This window comes from Dufourea novaeangliae, unplaced genomic scaffold, assembly GCF_001272555.1.
Source record: "Dufourea novaeangliae isolate 0120121106 unplaced genomic scaffold, ASM127255v1 scaffold187, whole genome shotgun sequence".
Classification (NCBI taxonomy): Eukaryota; Metazoa; Arthropoda; class Insecta; order Hymenoptera; family Halictidae; genus Dufourea; species Dufourea novaeangliae.
In genome coordinates this window covers 1670700-1685827 of record NW_015374075.1, presented here as the reverse complement: position 1 = coordinate 1685827, position 15128 = coordinate 1670700, and the positions used below count along the sequence as shown (strand labels likewise).

The 15128-nt window shown below is 43.8% G+C and overlaps 1 protein-coding gene across 6 annotated transcripts in view; it reads left to right on the top strand.

Annotated features, from left to right (window-relative positions):
• The window catches only part of LOC107190607 (protein roadkill), a 110958-nt gene that overhangs the window by 69552 nt on the left and 26278 nt on the right, over window positions 1–15128 (top strand). For 2 of the 6 annotated variants that reach the window (XM_015579437.1, XM_015579436.1), the window contains exon 1: window positions 3346–4111. The exons of 2 other annotated variants lie outside the window; for them this stretch is intronic. In XM_015579437.1, the coding sequence (XP_015434923.1) occupies window positions 3999–4111 (113 nt within the window). In that variant the 5' untranslated portion in view covers window positions 3346–3998. Of the gene's footprint in view, window positions 1–3345; window positions 4112–4518; window positions 4591–5819; window positions 5872–15128 lie in introns of those variants that run through there. 2 more of the 6 variants (XM_015579440.1, XM_015579441.1) reach the window with 2 other exon arrangements.

The window sequence follows — 15128 nt, the reverse complement described above, 5'->3', positions numbered from 1 at the left end:
TGGTACCTTAATAAAATTTCCGGGTGCCGTCCAAGAATACTCTGAAAAATATGTACTCTTTCAGGTATCTATTAAAATTAACATATTTCTCTTAACAATACAGATATTCACGTTATTTTTTTTTTTAATTTTATTATTCCTAACCAGTAAACGTATGGTCCACTATATATAAACTTATTTTATGAAATATAAAGTGTCATTATGTGTTTGAATTATATTAAAAATGGTATGATATTTTTTCGGAAAACCCACAAAGCCGATATGTCGGCTCTAAGGTACTAAAAGGGTTAAATAATCCTGTATCAAGTACCTTTTCGCTCAAACGAAATAGTTTCATCGTCTTCCGATTTTTTTCCTTGTTCCCATCGAGAAGAACCAGAGCCACAAAGAGACAACGTGTTGCTTCGCGAGCGTTTAGTTTTCGGATGGACAAAAAGGCTCAGGCGACTGGTTCTGCTGAACGAACCAACACGCACACGCCACTTATGGAGAGGGCCCGAGTGGCCTCTTCTCTATGGTGACACCGGGATCACAGCTGCCACCACTTACGATTTCCTCCAACGTCGTTTGTATTTATGTCCTTGAAATTAAACAGCCCTGGAGAGTTGGAAGCTTTGGGGGAATTAGTGAAAAGAGAGGACTGGTCATCCGAGGGGACGAAAGACGTTGTCGGACGATTTGAACGTGGACAATGTATAGTTTAAAGAAACTGGCCCTAGCTCAGCTTAAACATTCAAACCAACCGGGCCAATTTTCTTTTGTTTGCTGTTGTGATATCGGCTATTGTTATTGGACCGTTTTACCGAGTTCAGGGGGAAGGGTTGTTACCTGGAAAGTCCCAGTTCAAAACCCTTCGATTTAAAAAATGGAGAAAAATACTATCCGTCGTGTATAAATTATTTTCGATCAACAAAACATACTGTTACGTTGCTTTGAGTTTGGAAAATCCAACGGGGGATCGATTCCTGATAATAGGAAGGAGATCCGTAAACTAACAATCATTGTTCGATTGTTCCCCGGTGGGCAACACGGTCGTGTGGTACGACACGTGATACCCAGACACCCGAGGAAGCGTCGTCGACGTGCGAAGGAAAAAAGAAAAGAGAAAGAATGAAAAGCATAATAGAGTTTACATGGCACTCATCTCATCGCGTGCTCCGGGGCGGACGAGACTCAGGGACGTTTTTTAAAGGGGGTCAAGGGGACCCTGCGCCCCGGGGCCGTCCTTATTAACGGTGACCTTTCTGGCTCGAAATCGAGAATTTCAAAATTTTCGTACGAAAAGCCCCTGACACGTTCCATTTCTAACTGTCAAGGGTGAAGTGAGGGGAACTTCTCGTGTTTCCCCTCCAGATGTTTCCTTTTCTAATTCCCGTAATTTTTAACACCGTAGAGCTCCGATTCGATTCGGTTCTTACGAGACAGTCTCTTCTTTTCTCCCGTGTAGAACGAAGTAAAAAAAACTACCTAAAAGGAACTGAAAGTCCTTGAGCATCGTTTAGGCGACCCCATTATGTTAATTTTCTTTGTACATAATTGTAGAACGTGTTTCTAATGTATTTCGATGGAGTTGTTCGAATAATTTGGTGTTAGATCGAGCATTCTATAAAAAAGGCAAGGTTCTACCGCAATTAACGATAATGTAAGTATATAACATTCCGTTATTTTCTTTGGACAGACTCGACCTGATCTTCCGGCAGTGAGTAGCGCCATTTCAAAATGGCCGCCGCAACGGATTTTCTCGATAATTTCCCCGATATCGACAAGGATCCCCGAGAAAGTCATTCCGGGCACGAGGCTAATTTATGGACACATTACACCGTGGCCCCGCGTATCAGCATGTGATCCGTGCAACCTTAAACTTGCATCCATGCATATGATTGCATAAACTGCTGGCTTTGTCGGAGTCACGAATGCGGTTAATGGAATATTCTGACCGGAGCCCGGCCTGGGGTGGCCCGTAATAAACGCGCTCCTTCCTGTTATTAATGCGAATCACTTTTCTGCGAGAATTCGACCTGCTCGAAATGTGGGGAGAAATAATCTGAACGATATGGTAATTTAATCATCGTTATTAAATGCCATGTACAGGTCCTGTAAACGGGTGATGCGTGGTTATTTAAATAATTAGGTTCGTTTCGAGGATCAGTTAGTTGTACGAAATTCACATTCTGTGTTCTTTTTTTTTTTGTTTTCATTATCCATTGTAGTCCAGTTATAGTAGTATTAGCTTCGTGGAGCGGGTATTCTTCTTCACAATGTCACGATCGTCGTGCGTGATTCCGGCACGACGTCACGGTCCCATTGACGCCGACCCCAGGCCACCTTAAACACCCATAAAACATTTTCGTGACCTCTTTTTCGTGTAATTCGACGAACACAGAGGCTTGTTCTCCGTTTCCGGTGACATGAAAGCACCGATATCCAACCGGCGAAAAGAGAGTGAGTCAGAGAGAGAGATAGAGAGAGAGAACCTTTCACACGTTCCAACGATTGTGCGTTATACCACTGAATCGGTAAACGTTCCCCGCGTTTCGTATACTGATTCGAAATGCCTCCAGTACGCGGTCGCCGCGACATGAATAATTCGATTCTATCGTCTTGAAGTTCTCAGTGGCGATCAGTGTGTGTGGACCTAAAGAGTACGTAAATATGGGAAGATTCGTCGAATATTTGTACACGTTGCTATATTAAGATCCGTGGATTTTGAGGACAGAAGTGTCGGCGTTCGCGTCAAATAATCTTTTTCGGACGTGTTACGTTACTACAGGTGTTGCGTCGACGCGACCGCGTTCGCTGCAAAAGGGTGGTTTTATACATATACTTACGAAACTTTCAAATGCGTTCAATCGAATCGCCGTACCGATTAACTTTCGCGATGAAAAAGAAAATATGTTATTTCAATGGTTAGTATCTTGTCAATTGAATGATGTTAGGATACACAGTCATCATGTAAATGTCATATTGCCCAAAGGCAGAATTTAGTGCACTCGCCCGAATCGTCCAGTCCTCCGACATGTTCGGACAACCGAGCACTACGTTGTGTATATACGCCAGTTAATTTCGAGTTCGAAACGAGGCTGGTAAGCATAGTTTGTATAATTTTCGAAGCAGCATGCCAGAAAACGTGCATTCCCGAGCAGTAGTTTCCTGTAGGAGGAGGGAGCCTTGGGTACCCGGCGGTGAACCATCGCGTTCTAGCGCACGACACGAGGTCGCGGCGAGGCACGAGGCGTTCCGAGTTTGTCACGGAAACGGCCGAGTGTCGACGAGTTCGCACGAGCCCGCGGCCACGGGGGTGGGGACTCGCGAACGTTCAGTTGCTCGGCTCAGTCGAGCCAGCGCCGTGATCGGAGTTGGAATAGTGACTGGCGATCTGTGTCTCGAGCCAGGGCCAGGCGTAACAGCTTCTTCGGTTCTAGTCGTTCCTTAATCACGCGCGGACACGGAATCACACTTTGGTCGGCTGGCTGAACAAGAAGCGTTTTCGAGAGCAACATATTCCGTATCGTGAGCCGTCCGTTCTTCCCCGGCCGTTATCGCGAGCGCGCCGTTACACGCCTCTCTCGTCCTATCTCTCTCCATCGCTGTCGTCTATCTCTCGTTCTATCTCTCTCCGACCCTTCCGTCGAGAGAGCACACCGTTGTCCGTTGAATTTTCGGTTATTCCATTTGAATCGTTCCCCCGTCGTACGTGTAATTGACTGTCGGGCGAAGGTCTGTTCGGTTTCGCGAGGTCGCCCACAGACACGACACGACAGTGAAAATGCGGTAGTGACAACAGTGTGGTTACCTTCCGAGATAGACTGGGGGGAACAAGGGTACTGTCCCTTGGTTGGTTTACGTTTGTAGGCGCGAGGACGCCACGAGTTCACGTCGCGACGGAGGAGAAAATTATAGTGACACGGGGGAAAGAAATATATTTTGGGAGAGGCTCGTCGTAGCCAGGTCGGTAGTTATGACGAGATCGTGTGTTCGAGGACCAGGAATTTACGCGCATGTGTCCAGTGGGATTTAGTGCCGGCGACAAAGCATTCTTTCCAGATCTGGATACCTTGCTCTCGACACCTACGGGACCTGGATTATCTCATGTCAGGATGGCGCTGGCGCGGTACGTACCTTTCCGCTCGCGACCACCTCGAGCCTTGACATCGCTACGTTGCCAGGGTGGGTCTTTGATCGAACGGCATTTGTTTTTCTTCTCGGTTCTCCGCTGTTTAATTTAAACGGTCTTATCGACCCGATACGCGGACCATTGTCCCGGGTATCCCTTAATCTACTTTGTAATCGTGACATTTGTATTCATGTATAATTAGAGATTCGTGTGGCTTTCAATGCCATACGTCGGACACTTGTTCCTGTCGAGGCTTTCGGATATAATCTGTGGAGAATTGTGTATACATCAGTGTGTTTTGCCAGCAGTACAGCTTCAGCAGTGTCATTCGACCTCTAGTGATGTTGACTACAATACTGACAAAAGGTTAGGTTAACTTTTCAAAAGAATATACAGTTTGCTCCTGAAAGTCTAGATAATAACAGTGTTTAATTGTGGACATCGAAAACTGTACGATTTTCTACGCGGAGATACCGGTGAGCTCTTTGTTTTGAAGTATTCTGCCGCAGATGCCGGTATCTACCATAGAGTGCGCACTGGTCAACGACCCATCCCTGGCCATAACTATAGACACTGATTTAACAGATTTATACGCGGTCTCTTCCTCCTCCTCTGGTATTTGCATAGCTGTCGTGAGCCGTTCGTCGTTCCTTTTGTCGCGATACGAGCCACCGTGGCTCGTTATTAGTTTGAAATTTCTTGGTCAAGTCGCTTGCGTGGCGAAGGTAAGACGTCAAGGTTAATACACCTTTTTGCGTTGTGCCGACCTTCCGAGTCCGATGCGGGCTCAGTCACGGTTCGACAATCTGCCTTTTATACTGAAACGATTTGACCGTGAATATGAGCCAATGGAATTCGAGCGTAGAAAACACATCGAGCTTTGTGTCTTTCCGGACCCGGGCCACCTGAAAAATTCCTCTAACCTCGCGCCTGTGTACAGACAGGAATAAAAGATCTCGGATAATGAATAGGAAACGAGTTTCTCGACTCTTTTGACATTCATTGTCCAGGAAACAAAAGCCGGTATCGCGTCGATTGTTTAAAACACAGCGGATTATATTATTTGAATTTAATACTTAAATGACCAGCGTCGTTCAAGAGAAATCTAGTTATGACGCACGTTTTTAATAGATGGCGCCAAACCGAATAAAACGGTACTCCGAAAGTAGACTTCGAGTATAGGTTAGTTTACGGTAGCGGACACATTTGAATTCCGTTAACACGTTTGACTGGCCCTTTTCCTGTCATTCAACAAGTGTCTAGAATTTTTAGTTTGTATAATATTAAACGTTCATCGGCTTTCGTCGATCGTTGATAAAATCGGGATTCTCAGCTGACCGTAGGTATCGTTACTGTCCTCTAAGGTACACACACACACATATGCTCGATGTATATAAATGTTATTATCCGCTCACGGTTATGTACCGTTTTGTATGACTTTCTCTGTCGGTGGTTTTTATCAGTACGATACGACGCGGCAGTAAACAGCCTTCGGTGCTCATATATTTATGTTCATGTGCGATCGAATCGTGACAGACCTGGCAATGAGGCTTTCCACCCAACCTCGTGTTCCCTCGGAACAGCCTCGCCTTGTACAGAGTAATAGTTGAAAGGAGGATTAAAATTCATATACAGAGGACAAACTGAGGATGTTTATTCGTAAAAGAAAAAAGAAAAATCGGAAATTTTTTTTCGACGAATAAGGCTTTATCAAGAATTACAGGAATACAAAATGGCTACAGCAAGGTTAAATCCACGTAAGTGTCCTTCCTTAAATTCACTTGTTAATATGATCTTTTATTTGACACATGTTGCGATACACCTTGTACAACTAAAACATTACTCTATTACTCTTTGTCAAGTTGTAATAGTTTCAGCTATCGTTTTTTCTCATCCCCCCTTTCGGCCACTTCTGTGTGTCTTCCCAACTGTCGACGAAAGCCTGCTTCCTTTGTAGTTTGGGCGCGTTTATCTCGGGGGTTCGCCCTGAACGCCTCTATTGTGATATTTCGTTCGGTCGGCTGCAATGGCGGGGCGCAAAATACTATTCGGAGAGGGGTGTTGTGGCGGGGAGGGGTTAAAATGGAACGCTACGGGCGTACGAAGCAGTCGGGTAATTGTACGCTGAGAATTAGACAATCGTGTGTTCGGCTCGACCAGCGAATGGGCGTATACCAGCCTCACAGACCTCTTCTCGATGGGGACTATTAGTCATTACTTCCTGCTGCGAGGACGCTATCGGGGCAAAGTGATGAATCACGGGGCTATAAACAGATCTTCGACTTTATAATTGTAATTTAATGAATGCGGCCGCGACGCTCGTGTGGGACCTCACCTGCTGATAACCTTGGCATTGCGAAAGTAACAACTTTTACATCCAAGCTCGGTGAATCCGCAACGCTACCATTTTCCAGATACCGAAATTTCCTTTGGAAAATTAGGGGACACGACTTCAGTGATTTTCGATCACTTACATCTTTCTGCTATTAATATATCTGTTGTTAATATTTAGAGATAGGAGTTAGAACTTAAAAGAATATTTGTTGTATTTCCTAACCTGAAATTTCTTTATATTATGGTAAATACAGTATAGGTTGATTAAACTTTTTTGAGAAAATGGAGTTAGAACAGTTGGAACTCGGGCGATATGTCTGCGAAAGGAAATAATTTGATGAAATTAGATTTCTATGGATACGTTAAATAATTTTAGGAGGAAACTAGAGTGCTCCGGAACGACGCGACCGACTTTGTTCCGTTCTCATTCGAAACGAGAACGAGTTTTAATTACATGACTCAACTTACCCACACGTGATTTTTCGTCATTGTGATTCCTCTCTCTCTCACCCTCCATCGATGTGATGTTTACATAGTCGATAATGTTTCTTTTAGAGTTCCTCCGATTAACTGGCGTTTAATGCGCCGTTTGTATCAGAAGGAAAATTGCTTCGACCGACATCTGTCCTACGCGGGGAACAAGCGAACCCCGGGAGAGTCAATCAATTCGCGTCGCGAAACGTTTAATGCAATTTCCCCCGACACTGATCGATAGAGCAACGTCGGATGATTCGCATTGAGTTATGTTAATTATTTGAAATGGCTTCCAACGCTGCGTTTCGCCGAGAATCATGTAACGATATTTCAATAATCAATATAATCCCATATTTCTTTAACTTACAACATTACTTGGGCTGAAATTTTCGCTCTCGTAATCCTGATTACCGAAATGTAGGTCTCACAGTTTTGCGTGTCAAGTGTCTCTTGCTCTCGAAACCTCTGCTATCTTATCCACGTTTTAAACGTGGGTTCGGAACAGAGTTGGGTAGAATTTTATTCGAATAAAACACGGCGACATGCAGCAGTATCTAAAGGCGTCGTCCTGAGCTATAAAACGGGATTAAATAAATTGTTCAGGATTATTCGGAAGAAGTAGCATTTTATTCTAAAAATTGAAATATCCACGTTTAAAATTACGACGTATTTTTTTTTCGTTCTTTTAAGCTCTAATTGATCTCAGGTTCTAAGTACATACTCCTATATTCCATCGATTACTGCTCCAAAAACACAACCACCCAAAATTCCGAAGGAAACTATCCCCAATATAAATATCTCGATAATTTCGAGCTGAATATTCCAATTACCGTATTAAATCGTTGAATTATAGCATGTACAGAGGACACATAAAGCCGGATATCCAACGCGTCACGGTTCTTTTTTCGTCCCGGTGTTAAAAAACCATCAGCGCAATTATGAACACGTATATACTCGGACGGGTGAGCAGTAAAGGAGGGGGAGCAGTGGGGGTGCACGTTAAATGTTCGCTGGCATAAAAGTTTCAGCGTAACGTGCCGATTGTCGTGAGTTAGATGAATCGGAAAAGCTTTCCGACCTTGCCTGAGCCCGTTATCGTGTTTGCGTCACAATATTTCCTCGCAACGAACCGAGAGAGAGGGAGCACACAAAGCCAGAAATCGCTTTGAGTGTCGGTGTCCTTTGTCCCCCTCCGTCGGGGCACAGCTGATCGACTATCATTGTTCCGTACGCGTATATACTCTCTTTCTCTCTCTGGTCGCATATCAATCGACCAGGTAGAACGCTATCTCGACATAAAACACCTGTTTCTTCCGAACGATATCGATCGTTTCCCACCAGTCTACGCTCTCGCCTGTTCCGTCGAAAATTCTGGGAAAATTGACCGCACTAATTGACGCCTCATCAAGCAACATTCTTCGCTACTTATCGCTGTCGTCAGATGATAACATTTCCAGGTACTTCTTTGTACGGACCAATTGAAAGCGTTATCTCTTGTACGCCGTTTAAAGAATATTACGTGGGGAGTTTCATCCTCGGAAAATGGACTCGTGGACATGGCGGCGATAGGGCCCATTTGAGTCCCTAAACTCATTTTGGTAATTGTAGCTCTACTTCGAAACTAATCTGTCTTCATATCGAACCTAGTGCAGTAGAGCGATCCGTAAGTGAAACTTTCGAAAACGTGGTTCAAACTAGGGTCAGCCACCATTGTTTAGCACTAGAACTATACCAGTGTTGAATGTGTTAACTATGTAATATTATGTGTAATACAGTTTAGTATACCTTGGTATGATATAACTAATACATTAAAGGTGAACATAGATTCTGATTGAAGTACCTTTATAATTTCAGTGATTGTGAGTCAAGAAATCTGATATCTGATAGTTTTAGTGTTAGTATATCAGTCGTAGTGGGGTACACTTGTCAAACGAGGGAGGGGAATTGCGAAATGCAATATTATGTAATCTGTTAACCCGACACAAGCACTTCCTAGTTGTCTGGGATCACAAACAGCACTTTAGCCTCGTGCAAATGAACACTTTCGAATGGCCAGTTAACTCGTATCCCTGGTTAAAAGATTAACGATTGTCCCATCCAGAAATAGTAATCGGAACCTGGACATTGATATCACGTCTGAAATTACGTGGAAACAAGGATTACGCAAGACGTCGTGTGCGCCCGTCATCGTAAATATTTTTCATCCGAGAGCAACGGGGCCTCTCCGATACACGTAATCGCGCCGCAGAAAATATTTTTACCCGCGTCGTTTACAAATCTAATTACCAGCGACTCTTTTAGTATCGACGGTTTTTTTTCCCCAACGAAATTCCGACCGTGAACGTCCACGAAAATGTGCACGCCGATGGGAGAGAGTTAATTGTTTCCCGTATCGATCGCGATACGCAAACGGAAGGATACCGATAGGCAAACGCAATCGAAACGCTTAACAATAGCAAGCAAATTTAGCTAATGTAATGTTCGACTAATGCTCGACGATTAGCAATTAGAGGCTGTACTCTGTAATTTAAACATAGTTAAAAATTATTTTAAAAGCGTTTTAGATGTTTTGTTCGTTTTGCGATATGTTTTGCACGAAACGAAATTAGACGTATTGTTCTTTCCACTCCGACAGTCAAACGTTGTCTCTGGCCAGCGGACTCTATGTACGTATGATCGTCTAAAATTGTGTATGATAAACAGTTTCACGTGGTTTTCATTTTAACTGGAACCCTGATCGAACCATCGAACGTTTATTTTTGCATAAACATTCGATACGACGTACATTTCTGCCCTCCCACGCAGTTCTTTCGCTGTTTCAAACGGGGGCGGAGTTCCACTTGGAACTCGTGTGTATTCTTTCTTTTCCGTCCGCTGAAATTCATACGAAATTACGGACTCCGATTTCAGAAGCGAAGCATCTCCCGTCCTTGGCGACAGAATCATTTTCCTTTCCCCTTAAGCATGTGGAAACAATGCCAGAGAGAGCCTTCGATCGATCATTGCAACGTGTACAGTTATTCTGCTCGAGTGTCCGTTCGTCCTTTTCCAGTAGCAATTTGCGCAGGCGTTTCACGGGATATTAGAAAGGAAAGGACATTAAACAGGGTGAATCAGAGTTTGGCACAATTTTATTAGAATACTACATAGTGAAAAGCAATCATTTAAAAACGTCATAATTACTTTTGAACAATTAATTAAATGAAGTAATCGTTTTGCAGTTGTCGACTCGTTCAAGGAGTATTGTTTCATTTTAAAAATTAGAATTTTTGCGTTGAAACAATTAAAAATAGCGAAGTACTCTTTTTTTATTCTAGAGTTTTACGGTCCTTCCTCTGACCTAGGATTCTACGCAGGTTTCAGTGTGATTAGATAAGACAAGGATAAGGATTTGAGTGGTAATTAGATAGCAATATTATCAGTCTCCCAGAACTAATGTCGAAATTGATATTCAGTAGAGAAGAATTTATACAATAGGACTATCGACAGTTCCTTGCACTGAGGATTCTTCATTGATTTTTCCCTCGTTATCATCTCTATTATTAATTTTATTACAATGTTACGCCCCACTTTGTCCTGTAATTGTCGACGAAGATCTAGTACCTCGTTATAGAAGCCTTTTGAAGACTTTCTTCGCCCCCGTCTTGCCTCTTTTCGCTCTCGTATTTCTATACAAAGTCTGTCACCTGCGTGTGCAAATTTATCCCCTTTTGCGCCTCATCGTTCTATCGCGACCACAGGTGTGCGCATTTTTTCCTCGAACATTGTTGAATATTCAAGCTGACAATATCGATAATGGAGGTGTTCCTCGCGGTGTTAACAGTTTATTGCAATCATTCAAATCGACTTCTCGCGAAATTGCTACCACGGAACCGGTTAACCGGTAATCAGAGGTCTGACCGTGTAAAACATATTAAACGTCGTTGATAAAACGTATCTGCGTTGTTTTCCTTGAAACGTCCGTCAACGAATGGGGTATTTAAAGAAATTACGATGTACGAAAAGTATATATGAAAACAGAAAGGAAACTAACCACCAGCATAACAATATAATATCTTTTTCTCATTTGTTCCTCAATTCAAAGAAAATAATAAAACAGGAACATGTCACAGTATTATTTGCTAGAAAACGTGTTACATAATATGAATTTTCCGAGTCAAAATTTGATAATAATTGTCATTTACTCTCTACTTGAATTACCAACTAAAGTAACTACGAATTAATATCGAATTTCCTGATTATTTTTCGTAAAAGTAGTCTTATGAACTTATAATATTGTGGCACGTGTCTTCCACTGAGCTCCTCAATTGTGTATCATTTAATCGATGCATTGAAATGTAGTCAAAGAAAACAATGAGACGTTTCGGAGCGTCACAGGGTTGACGAGAACCGGCTATAGTCCCATTCAGACCCTCCACCGAACAATTATCACACCGTACGATATATACTCTCTCAGCTTCGGTACGTATTCACCGTCTTCGCGAATTAACCTTTACCTATTTGCGTGTTTGCTCGTTTATGTAACTCGTTGTACGTGTCTCGCTTCCGTTCCCCCCGTGCTGCTGGCCCACCAACAGAGAGAGAGAGAGAGAGAGCCTCTAGAATCCGAACCAAACGCACCAACCACACACGTCCTCGTTCGGAATCAATTAGAACGACCGTGGCGCGCGTGGACTCGTGCTGGATAGGTGTATCCACTACCAATAGTTTCTGTACCTTATTTGGTTCACCGCCCATTTTCAAAATTTTGTTTCTTCAGCCCTTCGGGTAAACTGCCTCTATTATAAAAATTTCAAAGTGTAATTGTGCGTGTAATCTTTGAATTTTAAAAAGTTAAATTTAACACTAGAACTACGAAACCAGTCAAAATGACTGATCAATACACTCTTACAACGACGATTAAAATGTTATGACGATACATTTCCTCAGATCTTTTGCAACTTTTATTACGATATGAGAGTGAAGTAAAGTAGTCAATTTCTAAATTTTCAAAAGTTTTCCACGTTTATCCAGCGATCGAAGCAAATATGCGTTTATCGTCGGTAGTTCTAGTGTTAAAGAAAAAATAACTAGAACGCCCCCTCAGATCTCCTCAGCGCCCACTGGTGGGCGGTAGCGCATGGACAGAACCTATGCATTAACCGAACCGACACGACTCGAGAAAAGTTTTCGTCCATTTCCAAAGATTTGCGTGTTCGATCGTAATACGTCAATTCCAATTTCTTTTTTACTAGGGGCAACGGTTCGTTGAGGAACTGTCTCGATTGAGCAGTGGGGAATATCGAGACCAGTGCTTCTCAGGCATTTTCCTCTCCGTGATTCGGGAAATCGTGTGGTTTCAGAGCTATTATTATATCGCAACGACGAGGAGTCGAGGCCAATCGATGTCCGGTGCGCGATGAAATAAAGCCGAGCACAAAGGCGGACACGTCGAGGGGCGCAGAGGGGGAGGGCGACGGAAGGAAGGAAGGAAGGTTGTCCCTCGCTAGCGGCAACCTTCGGCTTCAAGGGTACAGGGCCGTACGACTCGTCCCCACGGTTTTTCGCCCTCTCCTACTTCGTCCCTTCTTCCCTCCCCCACGGTTGGCCCAGGCTTCGACTGGAATGCAAAAGCTCTCTTCACGGACGCCCGAAAACGGGCTGACGTTTCCCAGAATCTTGCCAGAGAACCCTGATTGTGGGCAGACCTTCTGCGAAATGTTGCTCGAATAACAAGAAATATGGTATATCTGGATCCCAGAGTGTGTTGAGTCTTTATAGAAGAAATGAAAGGTGCAAAGAAATCTTGCAATTTTTGAGCCGTTCGGTAAGAATATAATAAAAAACAATTAGGCTGGCTATATAGAGTTCTGTGAAATTATAATAATGTGTCGATACTATTAAAATATCTGTAGAACAAGATATGAACTCAATATCATTTTTATTCGAATATATTAAAAACTAAAGAACGTAATAATTTTTCTTATCGGAAAGAATGAAAAATTTGATACGATAAACATGGAAAATGTCATTTTTTTAAGGAAAGTGGACTTCATACATTCTGACCCTGAGGTCCAGATATAGACTTTTCACAAAGACGGTACCATTGGACGGTAAACTGTAACAGTCATCCAGCGACACGATCGTTAATAACTATGTTTAGCTTGTCATTTCGATAACGATCGTCGGTTTCTTCGATGATTTTTCGTCACTCCACGGCGGAGGACACGTGTGATTCCGTGTGTGAGTCTCGATCGATACGACAGTTCGTTAATCGAATAACGCACGAAGGAGAGAGCCGACTCGACGGGCGGAATTAATTCACCGAGTTAATAGCGCAATTAGCCGTGGCTCTGCGCTCCGATATCACTCGACGACAGCTGCGTAAAACGGCGGAGAACCACTGGGAGAGAGAAGGAGCTTTTGTCCGGCTCACAGGCCGAAGTGCAATTCGGGTTAATTGGAGAACAAGAGAGAAACTTTACGGGAGGTGAGAGGGCCCGTGGAGCCTCGCCTCGACTTAGGTACTTTAGCCCTTAAACGCCTCCCACCTTTCTCCTTGGCTTCCGATTGACCGACCGAAACCAGGGAACAATCGATCGACACTTTAGTTGTGTCTCCGTTTCGACAGATCTATCTCGGTAGTTCGTGGAATTACAATAATTAAGTGGCGTTTAAATATTTCATACACAATTCACTCCGTTGCGAATTGATAATTATTGCCAGGTGATTCATCCCCCTATTCACTGGAAAGTCGCCGTCGAAAATGAATGATCTCAATCAAAATTCAGTTTCTTTTTTCCATGATCGATTAACATCACAAGCCGGTGAACCGTAATTTCACGACACCGACTGTTAATGACTCTAGCGAACCGCAAGGAAAACCGTCGTCGATTCTGCATTCGTCCCGTTCCCATTAAACGGCCGAGAAAAACCGGTATCGCGTGTCCCCTCCTCGAAACATCAAGCCAGAAGAGACTTCTTCTATCCAAATAGAAGATAGTCGAGATATTCTCACGAGGAAACTCCAGAAAATAAAGGGGGCCTAGCGCAATAAAAGCGTGTTTCTAAGACGACGGGGGAAGGGGGGTCAAACACAACAACACGTTCCACGGAAGTTTCTTTGTCGCTCCACGCTGGCCGGTTGTGCTTGAAGTGCCGAAGGCATTTCTCGAAAGGCACAAGCAGCTGGGAGGGAGTGCGCAGGGTTTCCTTCTCTACCTGGCGGAGAGAGGATGGGGCCTCTCTCGACCCAGGACTCGCGAGCTCGTCCTTCGAGGGCCCATAGGGCTCTCCGGGGCCCTCTTCTTTTCTCCGGGGCCGCTACGGCGGCGTACTATCCTGCCAAGGGCAGGGAAGAGCTCCCTGGACTCCCGACTTGTTTCCAACAGGGGCCACTGGCCCCGCTACGTGGGATATACCGGACGACCTTGGGCCTCATGGCCAATTTGCGAGGTCCATTCCCTCCAGTTGGGCCCTTACGGCCGTCTTATTAGCCACCGAGAGTCACCTCGCTTTTCCACGCCATCTACGGAATCCAACGATCGCTTTTTACTGGGCCCCACCCCCTTTTTTCGTCTTTTGGATTTTCTTCAGTCCTCTCACGTTCTCTAGCTGGAACAAACCCTATGGATCGCTGATGTAAATCGTATAATAAGTAACATAAGATGCACACAGTGGTTCCGAAAAAGGAATAATCCGCCGAAACGTTCGTGTTTCAGCTTACAAAATAACGGACAGATGCTCTGTTCACAGTTAAAAATTTTGTTCATTTACAGAGTTTTGTTTGAGTAGAACGTATGGATATCGAAATGTTTGATTGCTTACGTGAACTGCTAAATTTTCATTCTGGACCACTGTGGGGGGCGTGTACCATCGAATTTATTCGCGTTCGTTTGTTTTCGACTTCGAAAAGCTTGAACGCACTCGGTTTTTTACATTCTGTACACGGCTAAGTGGAATTAAAGCGGGTAATATCGAGATAATTGTTACTTCTTTTTTTTATACACGAGACACCACAGTAACCGGAGGCCCACACGTACGCTGTCTTGGATAACGACGACTAATGATCGATGAAGAAACGTAAATTACCACTGGGGACACACACACAACTGACGCTGGGTGTGCAAGCCACGTGGTATTTTCAAGCCACCCGTCCGCGTATTCAACCGCAATTACGTAGCCTTCCACTCTTATTCGATTACCATTTGTAATTCTCGGATTTTAA